Source organism: Peromyscus eremicus, chromosome 1, assembly GCF_949786415.1.
Source record: "Peromyscus eremicus chromosome 1, PerEre_H2_v1, whole genome shotgun sequence".
Classification (NCBI taxonomy): Eukaryota; Metazoa; Chordata; class Mammalia; order Rodentia; family Cricetidae; genus Peromyscus; species Peromyscus eremicus.
Window position 1 is genome coordinate 81,951,229 of NC_081416.1, and position 23,559 is coordinate 81,974,787.

The 23,559-nt window shown below is 38.8% G+C and overlaps 1 protein-coding gene across 1 annotated transcript in view; it reads right to left on the reverse strand.

Moving 5' to 3' along the window:
- Nucleotides 1–1,231: 1,231 nt before the first annotated feature.
- Nucleotides 1,232–23,559, reverse strand: part of LOC131914954 (phospholipid-transporting ATPase ABCA3-like) — an 89,770-nt gene continuing 67,442 nt past the window's right edge. Inside the window, exons 24-31 of the mRNA XM_059267776.1 lie at nt 17,778–17,956; nt 15,548–15,673; nt 15,130–15,324; nt 9,548–9,735; nt 7,889–8,059; nt 6,620–6,801; nt 1,853–1,926; nt 1,232–1,461 (exon numbers count right to left, since the gene is read on the reverse strand). Coding sequence (XP_059123759.1) covers nt 1,321–1,461; nt 1,853–1,926; nt 6,620–6,801; nt 7,889–8,059; nt 9,548–9,735; nt 15,130–15,324; nt 15,548–15,673; nt 17,778–17,956 — 1,256 coding nt within the window. The 3' untranslated portion in view covers nt 1,232–1,320. The remainder of the gene's footprint in view (nt 1,462–1,852; nt 1,927–6,619; nt 6,802–7,888; nt 8,060–9,547; nt 9,736–15,129; nt 15,325–15,547; nt 15,674–17,777; nt 17,957–23,559) is intronic.

Genomic DNA, 23,559 nt, shown 5'->3' on the forward strand with positions numbered 1-23,559 from the left:
TGAAGGTATTTTTATTGCTCAATCTATACCCTATGTATATGTGTTGTTGTAAGGCCAAAACAGAAGCACAGCTTTCCCCACTCACTAAACAGGATAGCAATGAATGTTGCTTTAGACATTAATCATACCTTTCTGCTAACTTGCATCACGCTCCATATACCAAAGGAAAAGCTACAAAGAGTGTTGATGGTCCTAGAGCTTCATAAAAATCAAATCCTTCTTTATATAAAAAGAACAGAAATGTGTCTTCTGTGTACAATTCAAACCATTTTAAATTACATTTGATTTATTTGGGGTAAGGGCCTATCACTTGAATGTGGAGATCAGAAAACAACTAGCTGGAGTCAGTTCTCTCCTTCTACCATGGGGGTCCTGGGGATCAAACTCAGGCTGTCAAGCATGACAGCATGTGCCTTTACCCAGTGAGCTGTCTCACTGGCCCTGGATATTATTTTATAATTGAAAAGTTCCAACTAAAGACTGAAAACTGAAGAAACCATCCTGACACACAGCAGCTTCATAGACTGTCTTGCAGATCTACTCAGAGTCATCCTACTTGTCAGCTCATGAATTGCAGAGAGATGGTAAGATGTCAGAACTCCTCCTAGAGGATACAAACTTCCTAGACAAGAATCAGGAAGAAAAAAAAAAACACCTTTGTATCGCTCCATTTATACTTTACTCTCTTATTCTTTATTACAGGGGAAGCAAGAATAGAAAGAAAAGGACATTATTTTTAAAGGAACTTTTTTTTTCTGTCCATGCCCTTCAATTTCTCTTTTTACCTTTGAAGGAAAAGTCCATTATTTGGAATTTTGGAAATAGTAATATCAAACTTTGACATTGATTTAACTTAAACATATCAGGGAATAAGTTGGTGTGTGTGCATATTTTTGTGTGCATGTTTGTGGAAAATTTGATTTGTTGCATGTTTATGCTCTTCTTGTCCATAGTCAGCTGCTAAAATGAATGCATTTCTACTTGGGCAACTATGATGGCACCATCACTGCTAGATGTTTATGCTCAAGTACTTAGACTCTGGGAGAATAGGTCCTTACAAAGATGAAAGCTGCACTTTCATTTTTCTAGGAGAGAAAAATGGCTCTAAGAAATGTTTTTAGATTTTTTTACATATTAGAAACAGGACATTCAGATATATCTTCAGTGAAAAGGACACATTTTTTTTTCTTTCAGGGAAGTATTTATTACACAAATACATTTACATGAAGATATACAAGCACAAGATGTCCTTCCCATCTACCCAGCTGAAGTCCAAAAAAAAAAAAAAAATGTATCGGTATCACCAGTTGTAACTGAATCTCAAGGCACCTCTGTCTCATGATCATTTCCTGTGTTGTCTGGATTAGCAAAAGCCAAGAAGACTTGGTCCAGGGTGATTTGACTGATGGAATAATCTTCTAAATTGAATTGTTCCTTTGCTTTCTCCAAAATGCCAAACATCTTAAACAACAACAAAAGCATGCAGTTGCCATTACAGTCTCCCTCTAGCTCCCAGAGGAGCCTCTCCTCCTCCTTTCCCCAGTTTCTGTCAAGTATATTAAGTTAGACAAAAGGACACACAGAAGGGCAAAAATCAGAACGCAAAAGAAACAGGTAGTTGAGAAATGGAGGAGGCAGTTTTCTGTCTCCATTCTTTTGATGGACATGAACTAATAATGGAATTTAAGGGTAGTAATTAAAGACATTTAAACTCTAGGCATTTGAAGAGGAACATAAACACTCCACAGCTTCCACAATGTCAGGCACAATTCCACTGCCTGGATCCCAAGTACCCCCTAATTGTTAGTGCTCCCCTAACATGCAGTGGTAGAAGGGCACAGTTTCTGATCACCTTTCCCCAGCTGTTGTCCTTGCTTGGAATGTAGTAATTAAGAATCCCTTGATTCTCTTGCTTCAAGTCACTACCTAAGACAGGAAATTAGGACAGGTGAGTAATCTTACAGATTTCTTTAAAAATTATCAAAATAGTGCTGTATCTGCTTAATGTTATATATCATATAAAGGTGAAGAGTTGGGTTAACACAGGAGGAGATGTGATCCCCTCCCCCCCAAACCTGTTATTTTTTGGTATACATATATAGTAAATTGTTGTAGAGAATTGACAACAATTGTTGATGCTTTTAAATTCACTAAATTGTCAACTCATGTACCCAATGTAAAAGTTTGAGCTTTTAAAATACTAATATATTTATTCCTAAACATAATGCTGAGGATAGATAGAGATTTTCTGCTTGTGTGTATATGAGGGCACAGTTTTGAGAGAGGAGGAAGAACAAGTATGATGGTTGTGATGAGAATGGCCCCCATAGGTTCATATATTTGAGTGTTTGGTCCCTAGTTGGTGGAACTGTTTGGAAAGGATTAAGAGGTGTGGTCTTATTGGAGGAGGTATGTCACAAAGGTGGGTTTTGATGTTACAAAAGATCATATCATGCCCAGATAATTCTCTCTCTCTCTCTGCCTCATGCTTGTGGATCAAGATGTAAAGCTCTCAATTACTGCTTTGGAACCATGTATGCCTACCTGCTGCCATGTTCCCTGCTATAGTGGTTATGGACACTAATGCTTTAAACTGTAAGCCCCTATTAAGTGCTTTCTTTTATAAGTTGCCTTATAAAAGGCAAGATCATGGTGTTTTTTCATGACAATAGAAAAGTAACTAAGACAACAAGGTTGTCTCATGATTACACATTGTCCTTCCATGTGCAAGGAGAAATCATGTACAGAAACTACCAATTATACTACTATGATCTTGGTTTTGTTTTCTTGTTTTTTGTTTTTTTCAAAGATAAGACTCTATGAATACAATTGAGGAAAGAAGTGAGTTCATAATTAACTTATGCAAATTTATAAATGATTACAACTTTAATTAAATGTTTTAATTTAAAATGTTTTAAAGAAAATGACATATTTGAAATGTGTATGGATTTTGTTAATATTAATCTTAATGCATGTATTATTGTATGATCATGTAGAGCTCCTTTCATTGTGGCATATTTCAAATATAAAGCATAATACATTTATTTTTAAAAGTACAGAAAAAACCACCCATCCAGGTCAAGTAATATTTACCCATTCATTATCAGGTACAATGTTCCAGTTTCTACACCCCATACAAATAAGCAATATCTCCAAAACTCCTGAAGACATTTCCATTTTTTTCAGTTCATCTACTTACTTATTTAAATTAATATAACAATAATAATGAAGTACGTATGGATGCAGAAGGGCTAAATTGAGTTAAGAATATAGTATCTCTTGGAGCTAGAGAGATGGCTTAATGGTTAGAAGCAGTTGGTTTTGCAGAGGATGCAGGTTCAGTTCCCAGGGCTGACATGACAGCCAACAATCATCCATAACTCTAGTTCCAAGGATCTGACACCCTCTTCTGACCTCTGTGAGCACCAGGCACATGTCTGGTACACAGACATACATGCAAATAAAATAGTCACACATATGTAATTAAATAAATCTAAAAATGCATCTCAAATACCTATCTTTTTATGTTTATAACAGATTATTAAGAGTATACTATATTAACTATAGTCATCACACTGTATAATTTATCTCCTTTTGTTGTGGTTTTGAATAAGAATGTCCCCCCATAGGCTCATATATTTGAATGTGTAGTCATCAGGGAGTGGAACTATTTGAAAAGGATTAGGAGGTGTAGCCTTGTTGGAGGAAGTATGTCACTGGGGCTAAGCTTTGAGGTTTCAAAACCCCACCACAGGACCAGTCTCTCTCTTTCTCAGCCTATGGATTAGGATGTAGCTCTTAGTTACTTCTTCAGCACCACAATTACCTGCTACCATGCTCCTTGCCATGATGATAATGGACTAAACCTCTGAAACTGTAAGCAAGCCTCCAATTAAATGCTTTATTTTATAAGAGTTGCCTTGGTCATGGTGTCTCTTCACAGCAGTAGAACAGTGACTATGACACCTCAGTATTCTTTGTTCAAAATCTCCCCAACCTCACCCCACCATAGCACCCACTAAGTACCAATCAACTCTACTTCCATGCAACTTCCTTAGATCCAATATCTAAATGTTGATCACTTAGTGAGATCATATGGCATTTGTTTTCTTATGCATGGCTCTTTTCATTGAATATAATGCCATCTAGCTTCATCCATGTTATCGAAAATGACAAGATTTCCTTTTTTTTAGGGTTAGTTTCCCTACTGTGTATGTGCATGCTAGCTCCCATATGTGTATCATATTTATCCGCCATTCCTCAACAAATCCTTAAATTGTTTTTTTTTGACTGTTGTGAGTAATGCTATAGTAAACATGGGAGTGCATGTATCACTTTGACATTTTTTTTTTTACTTCTTTTGGATATATAATCAGCAGTAGGTTGATAGATCATAGGCTAGTGCTATTTTTATTTTTTTTAAAGGAATTTTCATTTTTAAAAAATACTGGCTATACATATATAATTTACACCCCCACCAACTTTTTACTGATTTTTAAAAAAGAAAAGCTATTGATTTTGTCTTAGTCACTGTTCTGTTGCTGTAAAGACACACTATGACCAAAGCAAGTCTTATAAAGGAAAGCATTTAATTTGGGGCTCACAGTTCCAGAGGGTAGTAAAGTCTATGATCATTATGGATGGAAGCATACAGGTATGGTGCTGTATCAGTCACTGAGAGCTTTACATCCTGATCTGCAGGCAGCAGGCAGAGAGAAAGCTAACTGAGAATAGTATGGCCTTTTTGAAACCTCAGAGTCCACCCCCAGTGACACACCTCCTCCAACAAGGCAGCACCTCCTAATCCTTCCCAAACAGTCCCACCAACTGGGAACCAAGCATTCATTCTAACCACCACACAGCTTCATACTATAGAACTTGATGTCAGCTGTGGGCTTGTGGCATGTGATATTATAAGTATTGAGGAGAATTCCTATTGTATCTAATCTGTTGAAAAATTTTAAAATCACAAAATGTTGGATTTTGTCTAAAGGTTTTTCTGTTCCCATTAAGATGAGTGAATACATTTGTTGTTCACTCGGCAATTTGGTATTACTTTTACAGGTTTGTATATGTTAAGTGATACATCAGCCATTTGGTGATGGTGAATGATCATTTTTGTGTGCTCTTGAATGAAGTTTGCTAGTATTTTGTTAAGGATTTCTTTGTGCTCATTAGGGACACTGGCCTGTAATTTTTTTGTAGTGTCCGTGACTAGTTTTGGCATCAAATTTGAAAGTATTCCCTATCCTGCAGCTTGTTGGAAAGAAGAAGGTCCTGTTCTTTGTTCTTTGAATAGTAATGAAATGAGAAGCATCCAAATTCAGCTTCTTATCCCCACGACAGGCATCTCACCCATTGAGCCATCTCAGGTCAGAGACAGATCAGCTAGTCCAGGCTCAGGGAGAGATCTTACCTTAAAGCATAAGGTGGACAGTGATAGAGGAAAATGTCCAACCTCAACTTTGCCCTCCACACATTCATGCACAGGTGGTACATACCTGCACACATATATATGCACATATACATACCACATATAGGAACACATACAACAGGTTTGCTTAGTAAAATTACAAGTACATTATTTTTTCTTTTGATGTAAAATTTTTATTATGTGAAGATATTACAATTCAATGTTTTTTCCAACATAATGTTTTTATTATTTGGGAATTGTACATCATGTACCCCTATAAGTACTCACTTCCCAGTCTTCCCAGGGTTGAACCCCACCCTTGTGACCTCCCCCTGAAAAAAAAAGAAGAGGAAGAAAAGAAAAAAAAAGTTCAATTTATGTTGCTCATATACTCACTGGTATGGAGCACAGTAAATTCTTTATGGATACCTACATCTGTATGTCTCATGGGGAAATCATAGTCACTGAGGCCAATGCTAAAGTGATTATTTGGTTTTCCTCACATCTGTTCTCAATGTCTGCTCTACCATTGATTATTAAAATATATTTTCAAAGTTACATTCCTACAGTATAACAAATAATATTTTCCATGGCCCAAAAGATGAAATTGCAACTCAGCAGCCTTAGACACACCAGGAATTCCTATAAGAGTTTGCTAAAAATTGTTCTTGTGTCAGTGCTTTATTGTTAGGAAAGAGCTGAGAAACAGTGCTTGCACTGTTCTCTGTGGACAGAGAGGTGCTTACTGAGTTGTCACTCAAAAGCAGAAGGATTTTTTGTCAGGAGAGACAACACCTGCTAGAGCTTGCCTGCATTTCACAATTGTTTATTGGCACTGATAGCCGAAAGCCAGAATAAGACGCTTAATGAGAAGGTGAGCATCCCTTAAACGTTTTGCATAGATAATGTGTGAAAACAAATGAGAATTGTGTTAAAATATGACTTTAGAGGTGTAATTTATCTGGATAGGACAAATTAGGAAGAAGTCCTAGAAGGTGATGTCAGAGTTTGGTGCCAGCCTCTGTTGTCTGGGAGACTTCTTAGTGTAACCTGGCAACAGAGGTTTGTGGTGACAAAGGAAGTATGGAGGATCACTGAACATCAGTAACACGTAGAGATGAGATTTCAAACATAAACATTATGCATGGTGAGAACAAACCACAGAAGTTAACACATCTCTAACACCATTGGAACAATTAAACTTACCTGGAAATGTCAATCTGATGAAACTTTTAAAGTCCTTTACTGTTTCCTCAGACTTGACCTTGGCCTTCAGAATATAAATATCACCAAACTTGTTCTTGAGGTACTGAGGGCTACCCAGGCATATGAGCTTTCCTTTCACCATTATGGATAGCCTTGTACAGAGAGCTTCACATTCTTCCATGCTTGCAAAACAAGGAGACAAAATAACATGAAGCTAAGACAGACATTCATTGAAAGCAATTGTACATTGTACATCCGAACATTGCCAGGATCTTGTTTTCAACCACAAGTATTAAAAAGAAATCTGGTAAATGGAGAATGTTGTAAGGGTATTGAAAAGAAACAGTCTTTTAAATCAATAACTATGAGAGGCCATCCTTTTGGTAACACACAAGTTGTGTTTTCCAGTAACCAAATTCATGGTTAGGAAGTATATTGTGATATCTAGAGGTAAACCTTGGGTGTCATCCCTTTAGCACCATCTGCCTTGTCTCTGACTGGGCCCTGGGGTGAGGGCCACTGATTGAGGCTAGGCTGCCTGGTCGGCCCCAGGGTTCTACCTGTTTCTGTCCAGGACCGGGATTGCAAGCATGCATCACCACATTCACTTTAAACTTACTTTACAATTTATTTTTCTATGTATGGGCATTTTGCCTGCATGTGTGTGTGTGTGTGTGTGTGTGTGTGTGTGTGTGTGTGTGTATGTTTATGTGTGTGCATGTGTACGGTGACATGAAGGACAGAAGAGGGCATTGGATTCTTGGACTAGAGTTACAGATGGTGATGAACTGCCATGTGGATGCTGGGAATTGAACCTGGGTCCTCTGGAAGACCAGCTTAACTGCTTTCAACTGCTGAGCCATCTCACCCAGTTTTTCTTTCTTTCTTTCTTCTTTTTCTTTTTTTTTTTTTGTATGTGAGCTCTGGGGATTCAGCTCAGGTCCTCATACTTGAATAGCAAGCACTTTACTAATTGAGCTATCTCCCCAAGCCCTGAGAAGTGTGTATTTTTAAAGGATAAATAACAGAACACTGAATCCTCAAATGTAACACATCTCCAACTTTCTGTTCTCTATTCTTCATTTTTAAAAATACACTGAAGATTCTTTGCTATCCCATTTATTAGGATTAACACGAATCTTAATTCCTAACAATAAACTCATCACTCAATCAAATATACTGCTCAATAGTCCTGGACCCCAAATAATTGGCGTGTATAGCTACTATATTTCTTGCCTATCCTTAGCCAAGCCTTCCAAAGAGCCATACCTGTGGGATGTTATAATGATGGCCTTTCCACTTTCTCGAGTCTTTATTACTGTGTCCCAGAGAAGGCGTCTAGCTTTTGGGTCCATGCCAGTTGATGGTTCATCCAGGAAGATAACTGAAGGCTTTCCCATTGTGGCAATAGCAGTGCTCAGCCTACGTTTATTTCCTCCACTTCAGATCAATGAAGGGGGAAAAATGGAAGAAGAGAAACTATATCTATCAGTTATATCCAGGAAAGACTTAGCACAGACCCTCCTAGTACTGATAGTTCTAACAAAACACAAGTGTAGACATCCTCATGCAGATTCAATATGGCTTTAACAAAGCATCAGGTCCAAGTACATACACCAAGTGCATGTACATATATAACGTAGAAGGTGTGGTTTTGGCTCCATTTGTTTACCTGTTGTTATTAGGATGTATAATCCCCACCCTAATTTGAAGGCCTACATTTCTCTCTGTTGCAAGACAGAATTATAGGAACAGTAGGGGGAAGAAAACACACCCTATTTAGGTTTCAGAAGCCGTATTTCAAATAGAGTCAGGATATGAAGTTTCATTTCTGAAACGTGGAACTGTTACTGGCATCTGAAACCCAACAGAATAAGATGTTATTCAACTTAGCATTAACTGTCAACTTGACATAGCCTCAAATCACCTGAAGAAGTCTCAATCAAGTAATTAACTTCCCTTCTCAGGTGGGTTTGTGATTATATCTGTGAGGAACTGATTCAAGAGGGCTCATCTAGGTAGGTGGTCCTGAGCTAGATAAGAAAGTTCACTAAATGTGAGCCTGTGAGCAAGCCAGCTAGCAAGCAGCATCCTCTGTACATTCTATCTGTACAATATTGGTTATGAGTGAATTCCCCGGTTGGAGGTAATGGTGCACAGAACAGTAAGCAATCCTGACCAGGTCTGGGCCTTGACTTCCTTTGATGATGGACCTGGAAGTGAAAGCCAAATGGACCCTTTTCTCCCTGAAGTTGCTTTTGCTCAGAGTGTTTTATCACAGCAACAGGATGAAGCTAGGACATATGGTAACACAATCAGGTAATTGTGTGGCAGAGAAGCTTAGGTGGAGCTTTGGGCGCTTGTGTCAAACACCAGGAACAAAGGGTTCTGTTGGCAAATATTATTTTTAAGCCATGTTACTTTTGCTTATGTGTATTAGTTTAAGTCCGTGAAGCTGTGTTACTTTGCCTGTCTAAAACACCTGATGTTCTAATAAAGAACTGAACGGCCAATAGCAAGGCAGGAGAGAGAGATAGGTGGGGCTGGCAGGCAGAGAGAATATATAGAAGGAGAAATCTGGGAGGAAGAAAAGAAGTAGTAGCCAGGGAACGAGGATGACTTCAGGGGCCAGCCACCCAGCTACACAGCAAAACATGGAGTAAGAGTAAGATTTATAGAAGTAAGAGAACAGGAAAAGCCCAGAGGCAAAAGACAAATGGGCTAATTTAAAGTTAAGGAAAGCTGGCAAGAAATAAGCCAAGCTAAGGCCAGCATTCGTAATTAAGAATAAGCCTCCCCATGTGTGATTTATTTGGGAGCTGGGTGGTGGGCTCCCCAAAAGAGCCAAAACCCCCCAATATCAGGATACTTAAATATTATGTGCATCAATGACAACAGTAGTCAAGAAGCTATGGCATAATGACTCACCTGTAGGTGCTGATAAGATAGTTGGAATGGGGCTCCAGATCCAAGGAGTTCAAGTACTTGTTCACATAGGGCTGAATCTGATGCTCAGGGACTCCCCATATTCTTGCATACATGATCATTATTTCCCGACCAGTCATGTATTCCAGCAGAGCATCAAATTGAGGACAATAGCCAATTTTTGACCTCACCTAATTACAATAATTGCTGTAAGTGAAAACCCAAGCCATCTAGCACCATGTGGATATTCATAGACAAGGCAGGAGGCCTGGGGTTCTCCAGACCGTGTTTCTAAGAGTCCTACCAAGAAGTTTTCTTTTTTGAAGGGCTACAAAATTATAGCTGGTGAATCTATTGTAGTCTGATGGAGTGACTGGTTCTCATATTCAGTTCTAATGGTCATGGGGATTAAGAAGTCAGAAACCGCCGGGCGGTGGTGGCGCATGCCTTTAATCCCAGCACTCGGGAGGCAGAGCCAGGCGGATCTCTGTGAGTTCAAGGCCAGCCTGGGCTACCAAGTGAGTTCCAGGAAAGGCTCAAAGCTACACAGAGAAACCCTGTCTCGAAAAACCAAAAAAAAAAAAAAAAAAAAAAAAAAGAAGTCAGAAACCAAGTCCCAGGTCTCGTTCAGTTTGAAGGAGTGTTAAGATGTATATCTTCCTCTTAATTGGGGGCTCCAAGGAGCATGGCCAGCATGGATCCTTTCTTTACTGTTCAACCTGCACTGCCCTGTACATGCCTGTCACTTAGTGAGGTTGAACAAAACCAAAGATAGCCCTCAGCTTTGCAAATAGGAGCTCAAAAGTTATGGTTGCTTTAGAACTTAAATTTGTTTCCAGTAGGTGCACACAGCCTAGTTAGCTAGAGAAAAAGGCTATGAACTTAAATTAATAATTAATATTTATCCTAGATTATTCATGCTTGTAGAGTTGGCATGGTGCAATTCCCTTCCTCTCTGGCTAAAACGGCTCTTAATAATGTATTTTCCACTCACGCCTTTATTTTTTTGTCTTGACCTGTCTTTAGGATCCATACACTAAAAATATAATAAAAAATACAATTAGCACAAGTAAAGTTAGAAAATTTATTACCTGTGTACAGAAAGTAATTCAGACATTATCAGAAAATACCCATGATGACCCTTAGCTTCTATCTCAGGCTGATTATAAGCACAGAGATGGTAAAAACAAACAAACAAACAAAGCAAAAAACAAAAATACCCCACTAAACTCCCTAGAAACAATAAACAACATCAAACAGAGAATGGGGAAGACTGTAATTGCTAGAGTTACCACACTGTCAGTCCCGTTTTTAGCAAAATCGAAAAGCATACAATGAAATGGACAATGCAGTTCATTCATGGGAGCAGGAATCAGAAACTCTGCCAACCTGAAAGAAGTTTTGATGGCAAATCTGCTCGGCAAAGACTTTGAAATAGCCATCTTTGATGCTAAAGCAACTAAAGGAACTTGTGGGGAAAGTCAAGAAAATGGCATATAACTATTAATAGAGAGATAGAAACCCCTAAAGGAAACATAATAGGCATGCATTACTATAAGGGCAGGGTGTGGGAACTCCAAAGGTGTAGAAGTTAAAGATCTCATTAGTCAATGAATGGATTATGAAATAAACCATAAAAGAATTTAGAAATTATTTAAGAGATTAGTGAAAAGTGAAAATACAACATATCTCAGCTTATCAGACTTAGTAAAATCAGAGTGTGGAAGTATTTATAATTATACTGTCTAGGTGAGCTCATAGCTGGAGTTGTCCCAAAGTAGTGACTGGTGAGTTACCAAAGGGACTGGCCCAAGCCACTCAGAGGTGGGTATTGATTTGAAAGAGATGCACAAAATACAGAAGGCAGCAATGTCCTCTCCATAGATGGTAGGAAAGGAAATGTATGACCTTAAGTGAAGGGGTGCTCTGTGGAGTTCATATGAAGGTTTGTGGAACTCAACTTGGGATTGGGGCTAGTTTCTACATGGTTAACAATATGCCTAACCTTTTGGTTTGAAGTAACAACCTAAAAATGGTCCTTCACACCATGCAGGCCCTGATTGTTTTTCTCCAAGCAAAGATTGCAACTGCATGATTCTCATAGTAGTCCAGGGCCCTGTGCTTTCTTGATCAGGGATCAACTGTAAAAAGCAGGGGGATCTGGAGGACAGGTACACACTATAAACACACTACAAAGTCAGAAAACAGGCTAGGGTCATCGAACATGCCTCTAGTCTAACACTTGGGGTGTGGAGGCAGGGGCCTGATTAAAGGTCCTCTTTGGTTGAATAGCAGGATTCATGGTGAACAGGTGTTCTGGGAAGCCAAATGGCAGCTTGGCCCTGAACATGGCAACTAAAGTCATTCTTTCTCTAAGTTCACATATTACTTCATCAATGTCTCCTCTGGATGGATTTTGTTTTCTTGAGTTCTCTTTTCTCAAACCCCTCATTTTCTTTTTTTTTTTTTTTTTTTTTTTTCGAGACAGGGTTTCTCTGTGTAGCTTTGCGCCTTTCCTGGAACTCACTTGGTAGCCCAGGCTGGCCTCGAACTCACGGAGATCCACCTGGCTCTGCCTCCCGAGTGCTGGGATTAAAGGCGTGCGCCACCACCGCCCGGCCACCCCTCATTTTCTTAACCTGTTAACTTTTATGTTTTTTAATTTGTAATATAACATGTTTAATATATTAAAAGTATTGGTTCTACTTTTATTCACTAAATCTGAAGGGATTCTAAAAATACAGTTCCATTTATAACATCAATCAATATAATAAAGTAGAAAAAGGGGTTAATCAAGGAGTTTAAAATGTTATATACTCAAAAACTATAAAACACTTCCGAAATAAGCAGGTGCATAGATAAACCATGTTTGTGAATTGAAAGACTTAATATTGTTAATAACCCAAAAATACCCCCAAATTTACAGTTTTGAGGTAATCACCATCAAAATTATAATGATACAATTTCCTTTTTGTGAAAACAGGAAAACCTATTCTAAAGATAATCTGTAATCTTCAGGGAGCCTAATCCCCCAAAATACCTTAAAAATGAAGAAGGAAGTTGAAGGACTCGTCTCAAATTAAAAATGTATCAAAATGTTACAATAATCAACTGGTACTGTCAATAAAGGCAGATATATAGGCCAGTGCAACAGAATAAAGACCTAGAGTAGAACCTTAGGCCTGGCATACTGGCTCCTGCCTGTAACCCAGCATTCCAAAGGCTGAGGGAGAAGGAGTGCCAGGAATTCCAAGCCAGTTCGGTTTACATAAAAATTTCCAGCCCCATCTTTCAAATACCTTAATTGGTTAATTATTTTGATAAGGATGCCAATGAGTAAAGGATAATCTTTCCAACAAATGGTACTGGGAAGACCAAAGTTGGACCTGTCACACAAAATAGATCAAAGAGCTAAATACAGAAGTTTATGAAGTTCTTAGAAGAAACCATATGGAGAGCTTCATTATAGTGACTTGGCAATGGACTTTTGGATCTGGTAACAAACTCCACAGACAACAAAATGAAAATTGTTCTTCATGAGATTAAAATCGTTTGTATACTAGAGAACAAGGGAAGGGAAACATCAGCTCATAGAATGGGTTAAATATTTACATATAGCGATTAGTGTATAGAATACATAAGCACTCCTCCAGCTCAGCAACAGAAAAGCATCCAAAGGACTTGAATACACACTTTCCCAATAAAGACATAAATGGCAGCAAGTATGTGGGAAAAGTGCCCAATATCACTAATCTTTAGGGAAATGCGAATCAAAACTACAGTGGGAAATGATTTCACATATTAGCATGGATACTATAAAACAATCCAGTGACACAAGAAAGAGAAGCGCCCGTCACGTACAGAAATTGCAACTGTTATGTGCTGCTGACAAGGATGTAGATGGTGAAGCTCATGTGGAATATACTGTGATGCTAAATCACTAAATATATACTTTAAACAACCTGAAGCGGGTACCCAAATGAATGTTTGTTGCTATGGTTCTGGCTGGGATACGTATTGAATGCTGGCTCCCTGGCTTGGCTTATTGGGAGGCTGTGGACTCTATGATGTGGGACCTGGTGGGAGATCCAGAGGTCAAATTCTTGAAGAGGATAGTGGGTCCCTGTCTCCTGCCATTTTCTTGTTTGTATCCTGGTGGTGAAATATATGGTTTTGATCTGCCATGCATTCCTGTCATGATGTGCAACCTTGCCATAAAACCAAATGCCACAGAGCCAGCAAATCACACCCTTGAACATTTGAAACTGCACAAAATGACTCTTTTAAAAAACAAGTTGACAAAGGTATTTTTTATAGCTATAGAAAGCTGATTAGTGCATTTCATACTGATGTGATACTATTGTTTGTAATAGTCAAATAGTAGATGAATGGGTAAACAAAATGTCCTATAATTATACAATAGAGTGAACATCTAATACATATATTAACCTTAAAGACAATGGCAGCTGAAATATGCCAGGCAAAAAGGGACATTTTTATGTACAATATCTAAAACGGAGTCAAATTCTTACAGTCAGAAAGTAAGACAGTGGTTCCCAAGGGGTGAGTGAAGGAATGGACAGTTATTGTTTAATGGGTAGATTTTTCAGTTTGGGATGACTAAATACTTCTAGAGACAAACTGTGGTGATGTGCACAATGTCACTGAATTATAGAATTATTCAGAAATGCATTAGATAGTAAATTTTATATCATCTATTGCCATCACGATAAGAAGACATGCTAAAGAACATTTTAAAGACAAAACAAATTAAATATCATCACCAGTCACATAAAATGTGAGAGAATTTCAAATGGCACACTGGAAAGATGCCCCAGGCTTGAGAACATTTACTCAGACTTTGTGATGCAGAGCCAGCCACTGGCGAGCTTCTGTTGGGCTTGTGTGCCTGGTCTCCTTTTAAATTTGGTACTTTCTCTGACCATGATGTTGATTCTTAATTCAGGCTTTGTTCCCTGATGATAAATCACCTAGTCCCCTTTGCATCCTGACAGTCCCAGGTGGGCAGTGGGACTTCTATCTCCTCAGGGGCCTGATAAGTGTTCTTGACTTCTGGAATGTGAAACTTTGACATTCTTTTCTGATTGAAGCTCTCAGCATACTTCTTCCCAAAGTTGCCCGTCTTCTCCAGCTCCTGCAGCCAGTAGCCAGCACAGGTACAAAGGCTGGTGGTTTTGCTTTGATTTGCAAGCATTCTGAAAGGCTATCCTGTTTCAGAGCTCTCAGTGACATGGATCAAGGCCCTGGTTGCAGCTAAACTCCCTACAGGCAGGTCATCCTCTGCTTATTTTGGCTGCCTTATACCCTTCCAGCCCCATGGGATACTTGTCTTCTCCACTGTGGTGAGAACTTGCCTTTCACTCCTACAGTTTCAGAAGACACTCTTGTTATAGGTTATGCTCTTATTACCTTACTTTCTCTTTGAAAATTTATTTTCTTCTCCAGAAGCCACAGCATCAGCATCTGTACCTACCACCATTGCCGCGTGTTATCCCTAGCATTCTGCCTGCTGCCTGCAATCTAGAGTCATCACTCTGTTCACCTCTTAGCCTGGAATAGCTTACCTTTAGGATGTTCTTGATGATGCTAATGCCATCAATGAACACATCTCCGGTGGTAGGAGTTTTTTCTCCGGTCAAAATTTGGAAAGTAGTTGTTTTACCTGCTCCATTGAATCCAAGTAATCCAAAGCACTCCCTCTCTTGGACAGCAAGGGAAATATTTTTTACAGCCAGAATTAATGGGTACTTAAAGTATATCTTTAAAAAAACACACACACACAACACAACACAATTTACTAAAGGATATTTGTAGGTTATATAAAGAAATATCATGGACAAAGCAGTCATGCCCTCAGATAGTGTCACAAGAAGTTCACAGAAGAGTTTGCAAAGGTCCTGAAGAACCACAGTGAGACTGATGCCCACAGTGTTCTCTTGATGGGGCTGAAGGCAGAATATGAGTGCCATGGAATACCCTTACCTTTGTGAGCTCCTTAATAAGAACTGGGGAATTCAGAAACTCTTCAGGCTGGTGTAGAATTTTCTTTCTCTCATTTTCTACATCTTTATCTTCAGATTCCCCAGATAATTCCTTGGAAATTATATCCTGTATTTTTCAAGACAAGAATCGTACATGTGGATATCTTGTTAGAGGCATCTGTCCTAAATGTAGTGGGTTTGTGAAATCTAAACACATGTCTAGATGGATGCTTTGAGCAATTTCCAAGGGGCTTTCTGAGTATTATTTCAGTGGTCACATCCAAAAGTAACAAGTAGTTCATCACAGAAATGAAGGTGGGGAGCCAAGAGAGGGAAAAGCTATTCTTAAGGTAGAAACCATGAATTTGTGTGCTCTAAAGAATGACTCAAAACTTTCAAACACTTATGGGCATGAATGGATCTCTGTATCTATTTCTGTGTCTTGTGCCTTTTCTTTGGCTCTTTTTCTTCTGTTCTGCCCTATTCTGATTGGTTTTTATTTTATTTTATTTTATTATATTATATCTTATTGTTATCCTTTAGAAGCCTATTTGTTTTCTAATGAGAGAGAAAGGGGTGGATCTGGATGGGAGGGGAAGTGGGAAGGAGCTTGGAGTAGGGGAAGGGGAAACTGTAATCGGGATAGATCATGTGAGACAAAATATTTTTAGTAAAAACAAACATGCAGAGAAGTTATTTTGTCACCTGAACCTAAGGATGGAATTCATCCAAAGAGATCAGGGAAACTGAACACACATGGTAATGGGGATGGAAAGATGGCTCAGCAATTAAGAGCACTTACTGCTCTTGCAGAAGACCCAGGTTCAGTTCCCAAGACCTGCATGGCAACTGACAACCACTTCTAACTCCAGTTCCAGGGGAGCTAACACTTCTGCTGGCCTCCACAGGCTCTTGCACACATGTGGGACACATACATTCACCAAGTCACATACATATACATAAATAAAAATAAATAAATCTTTGATGCCTTTAATCTCAGCACTTAGGAGGCAGAGAGGCAAGCTAATCTCTGTAAATTCAAGGCCTGGTCCACATTGTGAGTTCCAGGCTACCTGGGGCCACATAGTAAGTCCCTGTCTCAAAAAAGAAAATGCATTTTTAAAATGTGGTAATAAGTAAACTTTGAAGATCTAAAAGGGAATTAGATGAGCATGGTGGGGAACACTGGTAACCTCAGCACCTGGGAGGTAGAGGCAGGAGAATGTGAGTCCCAGGCTAGCTTGTGCTTTTTGTAGGTAGTTGTGTACGAAGGTCTTTGAGGATGAACCCTCTATCACAACCATCATTTTGTAAAACCAGGAATGGAAGCTGTAGGATTCTGATTACCACCAAAAGAACTAGATTCGTGTCAAATCTCATTCAAAACTGCCAGTGTCTTCAGTTGCATTATTTGGCTTGCCTTTTAGATGAAGCTTCTGCTCTCCCACCAGGAAGCCATGTGTCTGGAGCTGCATGTGGCTTGGTTCCCTCTCTTTCATGGGTACCCATCTTTACCTCGGTATTCTTTAGCTGTACTGTCATGTCATGACCTTTATGAATTTCTCCAATTGCCTCTTTCAGCCTTTGGAATACAATCTACTCTCTTATACTAACTTTTCCTTACCCCAGTCATGTGGAAACAGCTCTGTCATCTAAACTAGGAGCCTACATTATTACTTGCCCCTTTTGAGACAGTGTCTAAGTTACCTAGGCTGGCCTTGAACTCCCTCTGTAGCCCAGGAGTGCCTTGAACTTGTGATCCTCTTGTCTCAGGCTCCTGAGTAGCTAGAACTATAGACCCGTATCACCATATATGGTTTGATGTATGTATTGTTAAATGCTCATGTTAGAATCAATGAGAGCTTTAAGAGCCATGACTTTAAGCTTGCTAAAGAGAAATCAGGAAACGTAACAAAGGAGAAGAAAAACTGAAAGTGAGTAGAACAAAGGAAATTAGAAAAGTAAATATAAAAAACTGAATGCAAGAGAAAGTTGTCAGCAATAGATAAAATTCATAAAGACAAACTCTAGCTCTTCAAAATGATAATGGAAATGAATGTACCTTATTGTAGGTAATACCTCAGCAGGATTTTAAGGACAGATATTCCAGTAGACACTGTTATTTTTCTCTATTAACTGAGGTAGTAATATACAGCACCTACTTTCCTTATCTAATTTCTATGCTACTAGAGTTTTTTTTTTCTTGGCTTGTTCCATGCTTAAGTACTTACTGTCTTGTATTTCTTGTAGATACCAAAGTAAATGTATTGATGGATAAGCATTCTTAATTTCCAAACAATATTCTCCCAAAAGAAAATGAAGAGAAGGAAAACTAAGCCTGTGATGCTCATAGCAATTAAATACTTTCCGATCATATGCTCCTTTAAAGAATAAATATTCTTCTCAATACCTGAGGATGGAGGGGAGAAAGATGAAGGTATCACACTTAATCTTATTGTGCAACACTGACATAATAAAATGCCAAATAAGAAATAGGAAAAAGTGAGATGTTGGGCTAAACTTAGACACAGTATTCAGAGCTTGAGGAGTGTTTATTCTGCTCTGAAAATGCAGTTTGAGAGAAAAACTTGGAAGACTGACCCTCATTAGTATATTGCATAGTAACATAGTAAGAATATAGTACCAGATTCAGTCACATTTCCTAGCTTTTAATGTAATGTCTCTTTTCTGTTCCACATTCCAATTCCAGATACACTATCCTTAGTAGTTATCTGCAGTTTCTTGGCTGATTATATTCCTATTCATGATTATAGTGGTGTTGCCGTCTTTGGAAAGGAAGCCCATGGAGGTGCCCTTTCATCATATTGAAAATGAGGTGTATATTATCAGTGTGAATTAGTTCTACTAATATTGACTTGAGTATCTATTTGATGTTATATTGTTAGCTCTCTCTGCTGTATACCTCTTCCTTCTCCCACTTCCATACTGAGCATTGAAACATTAAATTTAAATAAATGCATTTGGATATAACTAATAGAAATAAAAAATAAATATCAGAGTTCCCATGTTTACATAAAAATAGGCTAATAATCTCTTTCTACATATTGACCTACAATACAACTCTATTTTTATTGCCCCAATTGCTCCATTTTGGGTCCTTGCACTCACTCCTCCTTGCACTTTTTAATTAGTGTGTGCATGCATATGTGCCTGTGTGTGTGCATGTGTGTGTACACATGAACATACACCATAATGTGAGTGTGGAGGTCAGAAGACAACTTTGTTCTATCTTTGTGTGGGTCCCAGGGACTAAATTCAGATCACCAGGCTTGTGTGACAAGTACCTTTACCTATTGAGACAGTGTGGACCCTAGACTTTTTTTTTTAAAGAATCAAATTCCATAAGTGTTTGCAGTACATGTATAAATACACTTGAATCTTGTGTTTTTCATTTATTTTGAATTCAGCAGCTACATTAATTTATTATAAAATCTAATAACTTATTAGGAAAACTGATTTTTTAAGAGACCATCATATTTAGTATTCTTAGTAGTTTTTTTATTTCTCACATTTTAGAATTATGGCTTTAAAACACTTAATTTATTGCAAAGCTAATAAGCTGCATACATTCACATATTAGGCATAACATCATACTGACATCTGTGTACCCAGTTCCTTCAAGTGAAGTCCACAATACTTACCTGCTCCCTCACTTTTCCACCCCCAGGGGTGCCCATAAATTGTATACATTTTAATCTACATATAAGTGGGTCAATTATGTACTCTTAAAGTAACAACCTATTAATTCTAAATATGAACAGTTTGAAATTGTACATTTGTGCTGTCTTCTGGAAACTATGTTCTCCTTATGTTATAATTTCTATAATTCTGAAATGAGAAGTGAAATAGAAACAACATCAGAATAATCATGGCTCCCTTCATCAGGTATTAATATAGGTATTTTGCCACATTTACCCCACCTCCATACTCTGATACTATAAGAAAATTTGCAAAAGAACTGCCTGTATGGGTTTTTTGAAAAGAATATTTTATTATATGTCTTGTGTTTGTACTTTTTTTTGCCTTCTATGCCCTTTGAATGATGTTGACTTCCTCTTTTTGCTGGGAATGATTGTTTGACAGATCATCAGCATCCCAGCCATTCTGTGGAATGGTGCTAATCAGTCTGGGAAGACTGCTTGGGTGTGTGGATTGTGGAAGCTATGTCTCTTTGTAGAGTGAAGAACAGACTTGTACCCACTGCTCCCTGTGAGGTTGGCGAGTGTAGTATGGACAGTCTTCTCATTCTCTGGTAGGCTTTGTGTTCTCCAGTGTCCTGAATTGATGCTATTTGTTTTCATCTTTTTGCACAACCTCAAGTCTCTAATTCTGCCTTTCAAGTTTTTCTCTTTCTTTCATGAAATACATCCTGACTACAGCTTCTCCTTTATTTTTTTTTCTTTTCAAGCATGCTGGCTAGTTTTATGTCCACTTGATACAAGCTAGGATCATTGGAAAGGAAGGAGCCTTGTTGTGGGATATTTGTGTTAATTAAATAAAATCAACCTTGGGTCAGGAGGTGGAGCCAATAACTAGTTGACAGAAAGTAATCAGAGAGTCAGAGGGAGTCTAGAAGATAGAGAGACACACAGGAAGTAGTAGGGAGGGACTTTGACTGTGATGGGTTTTTTTGGTTTGGCAGAGTAGAAGGATGCTCTCTTTCTGAAATGCTAGTAGGCTTTCACTCCAGCCTCTGACTCCTGAGTCTTATTTATAAATAGAACAATAGAGATTTAGTGAAAAACTACAGCCACAGGAAGCAGATCCAGTAGGACATAAAAGTCTCATCAGGCCACTACCTGAGAAGTGGCCAGTAACTGTGGAGCACAATTATTGGATGAAACAGCAGTGGATTCAAGTGCAGCCACTGTGCTGGAGGAAAAACAACAAAGCCTCAATTGAAAAAACGCCTCCATAAGCTCAGGCTGTAGGGCATTTTCTTGTTAGTGATCAAAGTGGGAGGGCCCAGCCCTTTGTGAGTGGTGCTCCTGGTTCTGTAAGAAAGCAGGCTGAGAAAGCCATGGGGAGCAAGGCAGTAAGCAGCATCCCTCCATGGCCTCTGCACTAGCTCCTGCCTCCAGGTTCCCGCCCTGACTTCCTTCAATGATGAAAAACCATGTGGAAGTGTAAGCCTAGTAAATCCTTTCCTCCCCAACTTGCTTTTTGTCATGGTGTTTCATCACTATAGTAACTATAACTAGGACACCAAGAATGAGAATTTTTCCCAAACTTTCCCAATACATCAAACCATAAACCCTGTAAGTTCTCACAATATAAGCAGAAGAAATGTTGATTTACCCTAAGCTACATGGAAATAATGCTAATCATGAAAGAGAATAAACATATTAACAATAAATAGCTTATTAAATTTTCTTATGATCTTAGACAGTTAGTCTCCCAACACAGAACATAATAAAACACACAAGTCAATACATTGGAAACAAACACAAAATGAATCAATAAAATTGAAAGCTTATTTTCTGACAAGTCTGATAAAATTGATAAGGCATTTCAGGGTTGATCAAGACACCTTAAAATTTATGAGCTTGAATGTAGTCATTATAAGACCATTAATTATGCTCCTTGTGAGCTGCTTGTTTTTTTCTTTATGGTTCTTAGCTGTTCTTTTGCAGAGCTGCCAGCTTAAGTCGTGCTGGGATCAAGAAAAATGGGCCTTAGCGGTTTGTGTTCCTGGAGTTGTATCCATGCCAGTGGATGCCCACACGCTCCAGAAGAGAATTTGACATCGATGCTGCCGTTGTTGCTGTTATAGCAGTGGCGGCCACCGCTGCTACTGTTTCTGGGATTACTATTTCATAATTGCTTACTACAGCTAGCACAGTGGAGACCCTGGCAGCAAAAGTAGCTACCACAGTTAGTTAATCTTTCATTCTATTGGGCATGATAAATTTAATTCAATAGTTATATACATTTCAATTGGCTTTGAAAATTATAAATTTATAAATTCAAGTTCCATTTGCTTTTGGGATACCATCTTGCAAGGATTGCAATTTGCAGTAAGGCTCGTTAAGGAAGGGAATGGCTCAGTTGCCTTTAGCCTACTGGCTATGGGTGGTTTAGGACTTCTGTTGGTCTTTTCTGTGTCGAACACACATTGCAAACCCAGAGCCACTTTGAGATCTTTGGCAGCAGTTAACTCTGCAGCTCCCACACGATTGAGCCTGTATGATAATGAGTATTCAGAGATGGGTAATATCTTGGGGGCCCTCACCAACCTAAGACAGAACGCCTGTATGGCCTGGGCAGGCATCTCCATGACGGGTAAGGTGACCTGCTGATGTCCCACGCAACCTAAGTCAGAAGCTCATTTTTTAGTAAAAGGGGGACGTGTAGGGCCCTGGCCCCTGTTTTGGGTAACTGTTGTCTTGCTTGCTGACCTTGACCTTGATATCCTCCCTATGCTAATTCCCTGCCTGGTTCCACCCTCCTGAATGCTTAAGGGAAGTTCCTTGCCTGTGTATCCTGCATAATGGGCATTAACAGCTTAGATGCAAGATTGTAAAACATCGCTAGTGAACTTCTGCCCTCTGGAGTTCTCCCATTGTGCTGTAAGCCTGTGTTTAAGACCTCCTCCCTCCTTCAATAAACGGCATTTGGCATTACAAAAAAAAAAAGAAAAGAATGAAAAGAAGGGCCAGCAAGATGGCTGATTGAATAAAGGCACTTGACGCCAAACCTGATGACCTGAGCTTGACCTCAGGGTCTACTTTGTAGAAGAACTGATAATTATAAGTTTTATAAGTTGTTTTCTGACCTCCATACATGTGCCCCCAGCAGTCCCTCAAAATACATGCACGTACCTGTTGGGGAGTATTATTTTAAAGTGTGTTGCAGTTTTTCATACTGCTTTTGTTAAAAATTCAAAGATGTGTTTGATTAAATAAAGTTAACTGGGAGCAGGAGGCTGAGTCAGCAAGTAGGTGCCAGGAAGTGGTAATGAGGAACCACATGTAGTAAGGGTTTTTTAAGTGGGCCTGAGAGAAGGACGCTGGGTTTTTTGGAAGATGCAGCAAAGGGAGAAGGTTAGCTACTTGCTATTCAGTCTTTCTGAGAGAGCAGAATTCCACCTGAACCATTGAATGTGAGTTCTTTAGATTTAGGTAAAGTTTCCCTTAGTAGCTTGAGGGAAGAGAATCCCCTCAGGCTGTGGCCCTTGTGGCTGAACTTACTGCTGGTAGCAGTGGAGTTGCAATCTCTGATTAGGACAGCCATTACTTAAGGGGCAGCCACGTAGATAACAGAAAACAGATAACAACATGTAAACACACACACACACACACACACACACACACAAGTCAAGTGGCAACAGGATATTACAGATGCTAAAACTATCCTAAGGTATTCTGAATAAACTTACCCCAATAAAACTGAAAGTTTAGATGGAATGAAATAATCCCATGAAACCATGATAAACACCTCCCTCAATGTATTAAATAACCAAAGCATGAGACCACAGAATGCAGTCTTTATTTTCAAAAAAACCAACTACAAGCAATACAGCTATACCCATAAAACCCTTAGAGGAAGTATAGGGCTAATTGTGACAGCTTTGTTGTTTTGCTATAACACCTAAAAACCTCAGGGACAATCACTGAAACAGTAGAGAAGCCAGGCCTCATCTGCATTGTAATTGTATTACACTTGAATTTGCCACTGTCCTGCATAATTACATTATATTGGGCATCAAAAAAAGAGAAGCAGATCACAGAACTGAAGAAAATGTTTATAAGTCACATATCAAAGGGACATCTAGTGTCTAGAATATGTAAAAACAAGGGGCCCAACTAAAAATGGGCAAAGACCTTCTTACAAGAGAAAAGATACCCATGTGGGCAATAGGCACATGGAAAGAGGCTAATGTCACTAGACATTAGGGAAAGGCAAATCAAAATCTAAATGAGATTCGACACCTGCTAAGATGGCTGTGATAAACGAAAAGGAAAATAACAAGTGTTAGGTGGGGATATGATG